At 56.4% G+C, this 11,694-nt stretch overlaps 4 protein-coding genes across 4 annotated transcripts in view; 2 read left to right on the top strand and 2 right to left on the bottom strand.

Annotated features, from left to right (window-relative positions):
- The window catches only part of PTSG_07112 (disulfide isomerase), a 3,428-nt gene extending 2,308 nt beyond the window's left edge, over window positions 1-1,120 (top strand). The window contains exon 5 of the mRNA XM_004992472.1: window positions 180-1,120. Within this exon, the coding sequence (XP_004992529.1) occupies window positions 180-541 (362 nt within the window). The 3' untranslated portion in view covers window positions 542-1,120. The remainder of the gene's footprint in view (window positions 1-179) is intronic.
- A 222-nt stretch (window positions 1,121-1,342) lies between these two features.
- PTSG_07111 (uncharacterized protein) lies at window positions 1,343-2,827 on the bottom strand. Its single transcript, XM_004992471.1, has 4 exons — window positions 2,659-2,827; window positions 2,230-2,369; window positions 1,979-2,040; window positions 1,343-1,658 (listed from the first exon to the last, which is right to left on the bottom strand). The coding sequence occupies exons 1-4, from the start codon at window positions 2,779-2,781 to the stop codon at window positions 1,471-1,473; spliced, it is 513 nt and encodes a 170-aa protein (XP_004992528.1). The 5' UTR covers window positions 2,782-2,827; the 3' UTR covers window positions 1,343-1,470.
- Window positions 2,828-2,834: 7 nt separating this feature from the next.
- On the top strand, window positions 2,835-9,183 carry PTSG_07110 (uncharacterized protein; the record flags this gene model as incomplete). The annotated part of the gene is made up of 6 exons (XM_004992470.1): window positions 2,835-3,015; window positions 3,249-3,323; window positions 3,728-6,862; window positions 7,172-7,318; window positions 7,595-7,754; window positions 8,658-9,183. 6 exons carry the CDS (start codon window positions 2,835-2,837, stop codon window positions 8,917-8,919), a joined length of 3,960 nt encoding a protein of 1,319 aa, XP_004992527.1. The 3' UTR covers window positions 8,920-9,183.
- Window positions 9,184-9,358: 175 nt separating this feature from the next.
- Window positions 9,359-11,686, bottom strand: PTSG_07109 (uncharacterized protein). The gene is made up of 5 exons (XM_004992469.1): window positions 11,225-11,686; window positions 10,942-11,021; window positions 10,735-10,776; window positions 9,928-10,493; window positions 9,359-9,608 (listed from the first exon to the last, which is right to left on the bottom strand). The coding sequence occupies exons 1-5, from the start codon at window positions 11,361-11,363 to the stop codon at window positions 9,599-9,601; spliced, it is 837 nt and encodes a 278-aa protein (XP_004992526.1). The 5' UTR covers window positions 11,364-11,686; the 3' UTR covers window positions 9,359-9,598.
- Between the last annotated feature and the right edge of the window lie 8 nt (window positions 11,687-11,694).

Below are 11,694 nucleotides of genomic sequence, written 5' to 3'. Positions count from 1 at the left end.
GCCTAACCACACACACACACACACTCACTCACTCACTCACACGCACACACGCACATGCACACACGCACTCACGCACTCTTCCTTCACGCACTCTTCCTTCACGCACATGCACACACTCATGCACTCATACACACGCTCTCACACTTTTCCTTCACACCCTCTTCCCTGTGCTTGTGCAGATGCGCCGTGGTGCGGCCACTGCAAGCAGCTTGCTCCCATCTGGGACAAGCTTGGCGAGAAGTTTGAGGGCGTGGACAACGTTGTGATTGCCAAGCTGGACGCCACCGCCAACGAGCTGGCAGACATTGTTGTGGAGAGCTTCCCCACGCTGAAGCTGTTCCCTGCAGACTCGCAGGAGGCCGTCGACTACGAGGGCGGGCGCACGCTCAAGGAGCTTGTTGCCTTTGTCAACGACAACGCCGCCGCGAGTGTGGAGGTGACTGCGGAGGACGAGGCTGCAGCCGGCGAGGGCGGCTACGACTACGGCGAGGAGCCCGAGTACGAGGACTACACCGAGGGCACTGGCCACGACGAGCTCTGAGCCCCACCCACACGAAGCGCACCCATTGTGTTGCTCCCCTCCCAACACACATGGTCCTCTGTTTCTCTGTTTGTCTCGCTCTCTCACAACTTCCTCACAACTCTCTCACTCTCACACACACACTCTCACAATTCACATGTGCGCGTACACACATTGTTTCTTACCTTGCCTGCCCCAGTATTGTTTGTCACAGTACATTCCCCCCCCCCTTGGGCGGTTTTGTCGTGTTTTCGTTGTTTCGTGCACGTGCCTGTACGTGTGCGGTGGCGTGGCTGTTATGTCGTGTGGATTGGATTCTGTGCTGCTTTGCTTTGTCGTTAGCCTTGGGGAGACCTTGTCCTCCCAGCCAGGCACATCATCCATCCATCACGCCTGCCCTCGCGTTTTCCCCGTGTCAGTACATGTGTGTGTGGTATGGCATTGCGTTTACAGAACTCTGCAAGTGTGCGTATGTAGGAGCAAAAGTGTGGGATGAGCACAAAGTGTGGGTGTAGGAAGGGCGGCGAGGCAAGTCATGTGGCACACAAGGCTTGGCGGTTGGAGATGTGCGTGTATGTGTGTGTGTTCTGAATACATTCACACTGTTCACTCTTGTTTCGACACGATGGCTGATGGGAACAACAAAAGCAAATAGGGGGATGGCATGATGCCATGAATAAAACAGCGAGGTGGCAATGCTGCTAAAACCAAGGCGGCGGGGGTTGATGCCGCTTCCAGGAATGAGCGCAAATCATGAGAAGTGCATGTGTGTCGTGTGTGTGTGTGTGCATGTGTGTCTCGGTTGCCTTGTTTTCTTCCCATCTCTCTCTCCCCTCCCCCTCCCCCCTCTCTCCCCCCCTCTCTCTTTCTCCCACACGCGCACACTCCCGACATGTACTCTGCCTCGCTCTCTGTCCCTGTCCCTGAATGCAAATTGTGCATCTGTGTGTTTAAGTTTCCAGCTCAGCGCGGTTGATGCTGCGGGTGAGCTGCTGCACCCATTCCGAGGCCGCCTCGGGCGTGGGCGCCACAAACGAGTACACGCGCTCGTCTGTTGTCAGCGAAAACCGGGTTGGTTCCGCCGCATCCCAGTCCACGCTGACGCCCTCCCGAATGTTCACCCATCCAATCGCTTTCTCTGTTGGTGCGCACATGACAAGGCGTGTGTGTGTGAGTGAGCGAGGGAGCAAGAGAGAGAGAGAGAGAGAGAGAGAGAGAGAGAATGTGTGTGTATGTGTATGTGTATGCATGTGTATGTGTATGTGTATGTGTATGTGTGTGTGAATGAAGAGAAAGGCAGAAAACAACAGTGGGAGAGGAGGTGCACGAGAGGCTCGACTCAGTGGGGGAGCATGGGAGTGAATGGCATCTATTCCTTGTTCATGGAATCACACAGCCTTCGCCAAGGCGACATGCTCGCGTTTGTCCAACAACAAAGGTTAGAGGGTCATGGCGTACCTTTGCCTGTGATGGTTTGGAAAGGATAGTACTTGAGCACGGTGTCCCGCAATACAAACCACCTACATGATGATTGTGTATATATGCGTGCGTTTGAGTGAGCAGTGAGAACAGAGGTTCAAGCCAGTCAACACAGGCGCACTGCTCGCACAGTGACGCATTGCTCGCAAAACCACATACACACGCTGGATCACACGAGACGCACAAATGCGCAGATACACGAATGCGCATTGCAGCACACGCGCACATACCTCGACTTCCAGTTCTTGCGTGCAAACAGGCTGCCTTGGTGTCTGCCACGCTGGACCTTGCCCCCGCCTTTCTTCTTCAGCCACCCCATTTTGAAAATGCGTGTGTCGATGGGCGCCTCCGATTCCAACGGCTCCTCTTGCTGCTCTCCAAATGCGCACAAAAGGTGTTCGAAATTAGAAAAGCGAGGGGGAGGGTGGGATTCGGGGTGCATGAGTTGGAGTGGCACGGCGAAACAAACTGGATGCGTGGCAGTGCACACACACACGCACATGTAAGTGCAGGCGAGCCACGCAAGAACAACCACAAACAAAAAGTGCAGGCGGCCATATAACAATGTAATTTAACATCACACAACCCATTCACATCCACACACCCACCCACACACCACACCCACACACACACACACCCACACCCAACAAGACACACACCTCTTGAAAGTGCTCCTCGTCGGAATCCAGGCCGTCAAACCCTTTCAACTCCTCCACTTCATCTTCTTCCCCTTGTTGCTGCTGCTCTGCAGCTTGTTTCACTACCACCTCCTCGTCCGCCATCGCCTTTGTTGTTCGTTGTTGGTTGTTGTGTTGAGGTGGACTCAGTTGAAGAAATGTATCTGGTATCTTTAACAAATTTCCCAACTGCTTTGGCGCACTGCGTTTCCGTTTCTGTTTCCGTTTCCGTTTCCCTTCCTGCTCGCACCTGGCTCGACTTCCACAAGCCCCTCGCCTGCATCGAGCCATCAACCTACGCCGCTGTTGTCATGCTGTGGCTCTGGCGTCGAAGACGACGTGAGTACAGCTGACCACACCCTGCCTTTCGTATGTATGCGTCTGCTGCATTTGCTGCCCTCGTGTGGCGACTCAAAAGCCCACACAAACACACACACACACACACACACACCAGCATCTCGTGCCTGCATGCAACCAGCGTGTGAACTGCACATCGCTCCAACCATCGGCAGCGGCCTCACCACTCACCCAATCTTTCTGCGATTGTATCTCATCATGTTGCTCCTCTCAAGGGGACTCAGTGTACCTCTGGCTGCTCGTGGCAGCGGCAGTCTTCATCTACGGCACGTACCACCTTCGCACTGCAGGTACAAGAGTAAAAGACTGCCTGTGGAGTCTAGAGCATGCAGAGCGCCGAAGATCGTCAATGGAGAGCGAGAGAGAGTGGAAGGCCAAGAGACGGTCTTTGGCTGTGAGTCAGTTGAGCGCGACGGTGGCGTGCAACAGGCGTTCCAGCTGGTACCCATGATCCCGCGTCCATGGTTTATTTCGTGCATTACTGGTGCTTGCATGCAAGCACATCATCGCCAGTGACCGCATCACACACGCATGTACACACACATGCGCACACACACATGCACACACATACATACACACACGCGCATACACACACGCATACACGCACACACGCACATGCACGCACACACTCACACGCTCACACGCTCACACACATGCATGCACACACACACACACACACACATCGCAACTGCAGACGACGAGGGCCTGGCGTCCACGGTCAAGCACGCCCCGCATGTCCGTGATCCTGCGAGGAAGCGAGATGACCACGCTTTTCAAGCTGCCCCTCCCCTTGGGGGCATACCTGCTGCCAACGTGCATGCGAGTCCGAGCAACGCCAACTCCAACTCGCCGTCACCGCCATCGTCAGCGTGGTCACATAACCGTGAGCAACGGCAATCGAGCGGCCGAACCCTAAACCTCTTCCTCGTCCCGACAGACCATCACGACTTTGGCCGGCTGCCGCAGTGGGAGAAGGATGCCTTTGCGTCCGTGTCCCAGCTCTCACAGTGCGCATTCGCCGATATGGATGTGAGACTCACGGTGGTGGCGCCCACATCAGAGCTGCAAGGCACGGAACTGACGTTCACGCGCAAGCACATCGCCAGCGCGTGGAAGAACAAGGGCGCTTTCGACTTGGTCGTGCCAACACCCTCGGATCGCGGTGACAAGGACTTGTTTCCATGGGCTCACGTGCACCCAACAAACACTCGTGCTGCTGATGGCAGCAGCGGACGCGACGAAGACACACATGACCCACGATCCAGGTCGGGCGGGGCGCATGCGCAATCCAACAGCAACGGCGCCGGCAGCACCAATACAACGACTGCAGCAACGGTGCTGCTGGACATTGGGGAGATTTCGGGCTTGACATGCGCGTTTGCCGACTGGGCGTTTGTTGTCAGTGACGAGCTGCAGGGCCGACGAGGCGTGGCAGGTGCTGCGCTTGCGCCCGCCACCATGTTGCAGCAACACACGCAAAACATCGTGCCATATTCCCAGCCTTTCATGCACATGCACCCTGGCGCGGGCGCATACGTGCCTGTGCCGCACGTGTGGCGGTCGTTTCTGCGCTGGGCGAGCCGGCGTCCGCAGCAGGAAAGCCTTCGCGCCTTACACCAGCGCCTACAGACTGCTGCTGAGCTCCTTGGCTTTCTGTCATCCAAGACCCAGCAACAAGAACAGCAGCAGCAGCAGCAGCAGCAGCAGCAGCAGCAGCAGAAAGAAGGTGTGTGGGGGATCTTCTTTCCACAAGTGGCATCGGCATGGCGGCAGCGGGGCCATCGCGCCCCGGAGGGCGAGGAAGTGACGCTGCCTCGATCTTGGGCAGTGTGGCTGGCTGCATATTGCCTCCAAGAGCAGCTGTACTCGTACTACTTGCCGGCCCAGCTGCATCTCATGACACTTCAGCAGGATGCATGGCACCGTAGCGGTGCTGCCGATGCACGTACACGAGCCAGCCAGGCGTTTGGGTTGGCAGCAGCACGGCAGCAACAGCACAAGCACTTTCGCAGTGAGCCGTTCCAAGTTTCGTCGCCGTCGTCATGGAAGCACAGCACGCTCTTCCCAGATGCCTTCCACTATCTTAACTGGGACAATGCAGTCGTGCCCGTGTGTGCTTCGTCACCGTGTGCACACGGCCGCCTGTGCATTGACCACGACAATGGCTTTGTCTGCTGTTCCCCGGATGACCCAGCTTGCCACCAAGGCCGCGGATCGCCGGCGTTGCTCGTGCGTGTGTTGGCACCTTGCTCACACCCAGGCGAGCGTCTCGCACGCACTCTCGCGCACTTGGCGGCAGCGGAGAAAGCGCTGTCGAGCCCACACGCCGCGAATGCAGCTGGTGCCGACACACAGCTGTATCGCAACCCGCCCGTGTACCTTGAGATTGTCATCACCACCACACCCGATGACGCTGAGGAGGACAATGATGCCGCTGACTCATCGCTGTCGCCCCTCGCGTCGTCAGCGTGCCGGGACGTGCTGCAGGTGGCCGATGGCTGGCAGTGGCCGTATGGGCGGCGAACGGTGCAGCACATGCACACCACCCACAGCATCAGCACCAGCAGTGTCCTGGAACACTCGCTCGCCACGCAGTCGCTCGTCAAGCAGGTGTGGGCAGCACCTCACCCACACACCCCAGGCGGTGCCCCAGCACACGTCCTCATGGTGGAAGCCGGCTTCCAGCCCTCGCATGTGTACCACGTGTGGCTGCAGTCCGTACTGCAGCAGTACCCAGTTGCCTCGTTGCCCAACCTTGGAGGCGTTGTGCTCCTGCCCACCGCGGCTATTGCCAGCGCACGCGCTCGCAATGATGAAGTGGAAGGCGGTGACAGCAGCCATCGGGCGGGCAGCGAAAAGACCGACGCTGGTGCTGTGAGCGCTGTCCTGGCGGCGGATGTGGGGAGAGGGGCGTTGCTGCTGTTGTCGAAGCACCGCCCAGCGTTTGCGGAATGGATTGGTGATGTTGCATCACACCGGCTCTTGGACACAGGCCGCTTGCGCGGCGGGAAAGATGCGCAGGGCAGACGCTTGCCTGCAGGCACGTGGCAGCTGTTTTCCGCATACGCTGCACTGTTTGCACAGGACAATGCCCTCTTCTTTCTGCAGCCTGATGGGCATGCCCTGGGCAGCTACGTTGGGGCAGAGCGGAGTGATGTGGCGGGTGCCGCGTCACGCGTGAAGTTGCCGCCACTGTTTGCTTTACCAGCCGTGGATGAGCAAGGGCAGGTGATTCCCATGTGCCACAACATCGAGTGCCCTGCGAAGACGGTGTGTGTTGACTCACTGCAGGGCGCCGTGTGCATGTGTGAGAGCCATGACTCGTGTGGCTTGTTCGAGCGGGAGGACCGACGAGAACAGCCGCGAGAGCAGCAGCAACAACAACCCCCACCTGGCAATGTGGGCGCTCGACAGCAGCCACCACATCAGCATGGCCAGCAGCAGCAGCAGCAGCAGCAGGAGCATGATGAGGAGGAGGAGGAAGAAGAGGTTCAGCGCGCTGTTGCGCGTGGGCCGCGCCTGTTCAGCGACGAGGCGACCGTTGCAGCCGTTGTGAAGAGCAACGCACGTGATGGCACGATTATTCTGCTCACCACCAGCAGCGGGTTCATGGACTTTTTCCTGAATTGGCGGGAAAGCGCCCGGCGCGTGGGCATCACCAACTACATGGTGCTGGCAGAGGATTTGTCGTGCTACGAGCAGCTGGAGGCCATTGACCCGGGCAAGGCTGTGCTGTCATCGGTTCGCATTGTCAAGGCAAGCGACACCGATGCGCAGATTGGAAAGGACAAGACAGGCTTCTCCTACGCTTCCAAGCAGTACAACGAAAGTGAGAGAGAGTGTGTGTATGTGTGCGTTTGTGTGTTTTTGTGTGTTTGTGTGTGTGTGTGTGTTTGTGTGCGTGTGTTTGTGTGCGTGTGTGTGTGTGTGTGTGTGTGTGTGTGTGTGTGTGTGTGTGTGTGTGTGTGTGTGTGTGTGACTGAGTGAGTGTGTTTGCGTGTGAGTGTAAGTTTGTGTGCGCGTCATGGTTGAAACGGACTGACTGCTGCGGCTTTGCGCTTGTCGTTAAACGCCACGCAAGCTCACGCAACACTCCCTGCTCACCTGCTCACCTGCTTACCTCTTCACGTACTTGCAGTTGTCAGCCGGCGCCCCACATATATTGGGCGACTGCTGCGCATGGGGTACAATGTGCTGTACACAGACACTGACACGGTGTGGCTCGAAAACCCGTTTCAGCATTTCCCACCAGACTACGACATGTACATCCAAAGTGACAAAGAAGGTGCGTATGTGCGTGTATGTGTTGCGTGCGCGTGTATGGCAAGGCTTTGCCTGCAAGGATTCGTCAACGCCTGTCGCGTGTTTGTGTTGTTTTGCTCTTGCTCTTGCTATCTTCTTATCTTGTGACGTTCATCACTCCTCACACGAGCCATACATCGCAGCATACGTGCACACATGCTCTGATGGCTCACATCACCCCACTCGTTCGATTTCTTCTGTCTGTCTCTCCCCCCCTGTTCTCGATGCATCTGTCTCTGTCTGTTTGTCTTGTTGCCAGATGAGACGTTTGATCCGTGGCACATGTTGTGCACGGGGTTCATGTTTATGCGTGCGGGCACGGGGATGATTCAGTTTATGGACGATTGGCGAACAGCATTGCAAGAAGCCCAAGGAAAGTTTGTGAACCAATACATCTTCAACGACCTCTTCCAAAGCAGGTACGTAAGTGCGCAAGAAGTGCGCAATTGCAAAGGTGCATGAATGCTTCTGACATGTCAGTGTGCTAATATTTGCCCTCGCGTCAACACCTACACACACACACACACACACACACACATACGCACACACACACACACACACACACACACACACACACACACACACACACACACACACACACACACACACAAAGGTACCGGGCAAAGCTACGCGTTTATGTGCTGCCAGATATGAAGTTCCCCTCTGGCGCGCTATTCTTCAACCGGGCGTGGCGTGAGAAGCAGCCGTCGCCACCAGCTGTTGTGCACAACAACTTCATTGTCGGGCCAGACAGCAAGCGCAGGCGCTTTCGTGCTCGCGGCCTCTGGTTTGTCGACGACACAGTTCAGAATGGCAAGGACAATGACAATGGTGGTCGTGGCACGGGTGGTGGTGGACGGGCGGAGTTTCGGTGATGATGGGTGAGCTAAGGACAGTGGAGGTGAAGGGAAAGGTAAGTAGAGACAGGCGGTAGGGGTGGTAGTGAAGTGTGACAACAGGCGAGGCAGAAGTGGGACACTAATATTGTGGTTTCAGCGCGCTCCGCTCATTTGCTTGCAAGCAGCAATGGTGCATTTAATGCCGTAGTTTGTACAGTGCAATATGTGATGCAAAGCACGCGTTTTGTGTACATATGAACACAATTAATGAACAGCGAGCCTGGCCGGCAGCAGTGGTGCACATGTGGGCAAACTAAAAGAGGAGACGAGAGGAGAGGAGAGGAAGGGCAGGAAAGGTGTTGGGGTGAACAAAGGAGAGGCTGAGAGGTGATGACAGGAGAACAACGATTACCACGTGACCCGTTAAACATTCCTACACACACACACACACACACACACACACACACACACACACACACAAAGGTACCGGGCAAAGCTACGCGTTTATGTGCTGCCAGATATGAAGTTCCCCTCTGGCGCGCTATTCTTCAACCGGGCGTGGCGTGAGAAGCAGCCGTCGCCACCAGCTGTTGTGCACAACAACTTCATTGTCGGGCCAGACAGCAAGCGCAGGCGCTTTCGTGCTCGCGGCCTCTGGTTTGTCGACGACACAGTTCAGAATGGCAAGGACAATGACAATGGTGGTCGTGGCACGGGTGGTGGTGGACGGGCGGAGTTTCGGTGATGATGGGTGAGCTAAGGACAGTGGAGGTGAAGGGAAAGGTAAGTAGAGACAGGCGGTAGGGGTGGTAGTGAAGTGTGACAACAGGCGAGGCAGAAGTGGGACACTAATATTGTGGTTTCAGCGCGCTCCGCTCATTTGCTTGCAAGCAGCAATGGTGCATTTAATGCCGTAGTTTGTACAGTGCAATATGTGATGCAAAGCACGCGTTTGTGTACATATGAACAACAATTAATGAACAGCGAGCCTGGCCGGCAGCAGTGGTGCACATGTGGGCAAACTAAAAGAGGAGACGAGAGGAGAGGAGAGGAAGGGCAGGGAAGGTGTTGGGGTGAACAAAGGAGAGGCTGAGAGGTGATGACAGGAGAACAACGGAAGAAAGATGTGAGGGATTTGGTGTGGAGGCGGACAGTGAGCGCTGCGTGTGTGAGCGTCATGTAATGCGCGTGCGAGAGAGAGGGGGGGGGGGGTGGGGTGAAACAGAGGATGCATCCTAACGTAACAAACGCTGCTTTGTGAAGAGTTAAACTGAGAACGGTGACGCGAGGAGAGAGCAAAGTGAAGATGCTTAGTTACAACCAAAGGAGAAGAGGAAGGCGAAAAAAGTACGCACGCACATGTGTGTGCATGTGCGTGTTTGGTTGCGATAAAGCTGCGTCTAACTAGAAAGAACCGGCTGATTTCACGTGCATCTGAAGAGCAGAGCCGAAGAGAGGGAAGGGGGAGTTGATGGCGGACAGTGAGCTGTTGCATGGGTACACTGCAGATGCGTAAAGCAACAGGGGCACGCCGACACACACATAGGAACACCGCAACACAGCTACACACACACAACTACACAGACAGACGGACAGACAGACAGACAGACAGACAGACAGACAGACAGACAGACACATACACAGCTACACACACCCAGACAAACAGAAAGACACACGCCCACACGCACACACACGCACAGCTACAGACATACGCACACACACACACACACACACACACACACACACAGCGCACCTTGTGGCGACGTGGTGCTTCTCGCATTTGAGGGAGCAGTACTTTGCACCGCAGGCGATGCACGTGTACTTGGCCATGAACCCGCACACAGCGCATATGGGGCGGGGAGGAACACGCGCACGCGGCGCCTGTGCGCGCAGATATGCGCACAGCAGCGGGGCCTGGGGTGCAGTGTGCTCGTGGTCACGGCTCTTTCCACGCGGGGTTGACGATGAAGATGGCGATGTGATGGCGGTGATGGTGGTACGACTGCCTTTCCTGCTGCTGTTGCCACTGCTCGCCTTGGCTGGCGTGTGTGCCCCGCTCCCCGTCTTGCTACCAGCAGCAGCAGTAGTGGCAGTACCAGCGGTGGTTGCACTTGTGGATGACGTGGAGGATGATGATGAGATGGCGGATCGACGGCCCTTCTTGGCGGGTCGGCGTCGCTTGGCTGCGCTGCCCGGGGCGGAGGCCGCCTTCTGCTGCGCTTTGGATCGCTTTGGCGGCTGGCTGCCGTCCTCTGTCAACTCGTCGGCTTGGCTCAACTCTGCCCCATGCTGCAACTGTTCGTCCCGTAACCTCTCTTGCTGTCATGACGCGTACACAGAGGGTGAGATGTTGAGGTGTGTGTGGGTGTGCGTGTGTGAGTGTGTGTATGTGAGTGTGTGTACGTGAGTGTGAGTGTGCGTGTGTGTGTGAGTGTATGTGAGTGCATGTGAGTGTGTGTGTGCGCACGCACCCGTGCGTGCATGAGAGTGTGGACATGGGAGGTTGCTGAAGGGTGAGCTGGGTTTGTGCAAGGCCAAATACAGCACGCGGGTCACGCACCTCGTCCGCAATCAGTGTGCTTAGGCTCAGCCGCGCTCGGTACTGCAATCCACAAAACGGCAAGGGAAGAAGCGTGAGGTCGACACAGAAGAGCGAGTATGCGTTCGCAAGTGGGTGCGAAGACCAAGCCAAGACAAAGCTGGCGCGTGCTCCTCTCTCCTCCTCTCTTTCTCTCTCTCTCTCTCTCGACAATGATGCAGCACTAACAAAGGATGGCTCGCGCCGTCTTCTGTGGCCAGAGAGCTTGTGCTTCTTTGTTGTGTGCGATGACTTTGGAGGGTTGTCCACTGCAAGCCCAAGACACAACCACAAACGGAGAAAGGTGTCGACGTGAGAGGCAAGAGAGCCAAGGTGGTCGAAAAACGGAGGCAAATGGAACCGGAGATCACTAGCTGTGGTACAGGCAGCCGTGTTGCACTGCAACACGCAGAGACACACGCACACGCACAGCCACCACTGCCTCACTCACTACTGCCAAGCAGCGACTTACGCATGGGAATGTCTGGGCGTTGCAAGGAGCAGTTTTCGTGAAGGGCATCGAGGTAGTGCTTCCGTCTTCGTTGCCGTGCTACTTGGTCCAATATCCGTCTCCCAAGCCTTCGGGAAGACACAGATGTCTTGCCTTTCATCGTCACCGTCGTTCCTACAGTTGCTTATCGCATTCACCAATCGCGCAGCAGACTGACTGATGTGAAAAGGAAGAAAAAGAAAAGAGAGGGAGGGAGAGGGGGATGCCTATGTGTCTGCGCGTGCCTGTTGATGTCTAGATGCGCGTGCGTGTGGATAACTGTGCCTGTGGCTGTGCTCACCCACAACAACGACTGCAACCACGAACCACCACGTGGCAATCAACAATAAGGGTGCAGCAAGGAACCGCAAGCCAAGAAGAAGGGTGCACAACAGCAGCAGCAGCCCAACTGCAGGCGTTCGCTTGCGTTGGTTTGAGCGCGGTTGTGGAAA

The sequence above is a fragment of the Salpingoeca rosetta genome (genome assembly GCF_000188695.1).
Source record: "Salpingoeca rosetta unplaced genomic scaffold supercont1.16, whole genome shotgun sequence".
NCBI classification, from domain to species: Eukaryota; class Choanoflagellata; order Craspedida; family Salpingoecidae; genus Salpingoeca; species Salpingoeca rosetta.
The sequence above is the reverse complement of the archived record's forward strand: the minus strand, read 5'-3'. Positions and strand labels throughout refer to the sequence as shown.

Excerpts from the sequence above, each read along its gene's own strand:
- PTSG_07111 (XM_004992471.1), bottom strand. The coding sequence starts at position 2,781 with ATGGCGGACGAGGAGGTGGTAGTGAAACAAGCTGCAGAGCAGCAGCAA. Across the intron at positions 2,041-2,229 it reads CGCAAGAACTGGAAGTCGAG|GTGGTTTGTATTGCGGGACA; the intron begins GTATGTGCGCGT and ends ATCATCATGTAG. Across the intron at positions 1,659-1,978 it reads CCAAACCATCACAGGCAAAG|AGAAAGCGATTGGATGGGTG; the intron begins GTACGCCATGAC and ends GCGCACCAACAG.
- PTSG_07109 (XM_004992469.1), bottom strand. The coding sequence starts at position 11,363 with ATGAAAGGCAAGACATCTGTGTCTTCCCGAAGGCTTGGGAGACGGATA. Across the intron at positions 11,022-11,224 it reads ACGCCCAGACATTCCCATGC|TGGACAACCCTCCAAAGTCA; the intron begins GTAAGTCGCTGC and ends TTGGGCTTGCAG. Across the intron at positions 10,777-10,941 it reads GACGGCGCGAGCCATCCTTT|TACCGAGCGCGGCTGAGCCT; the intron begins GTTAGTGCTGCA and ends TGTGGATTGCAG.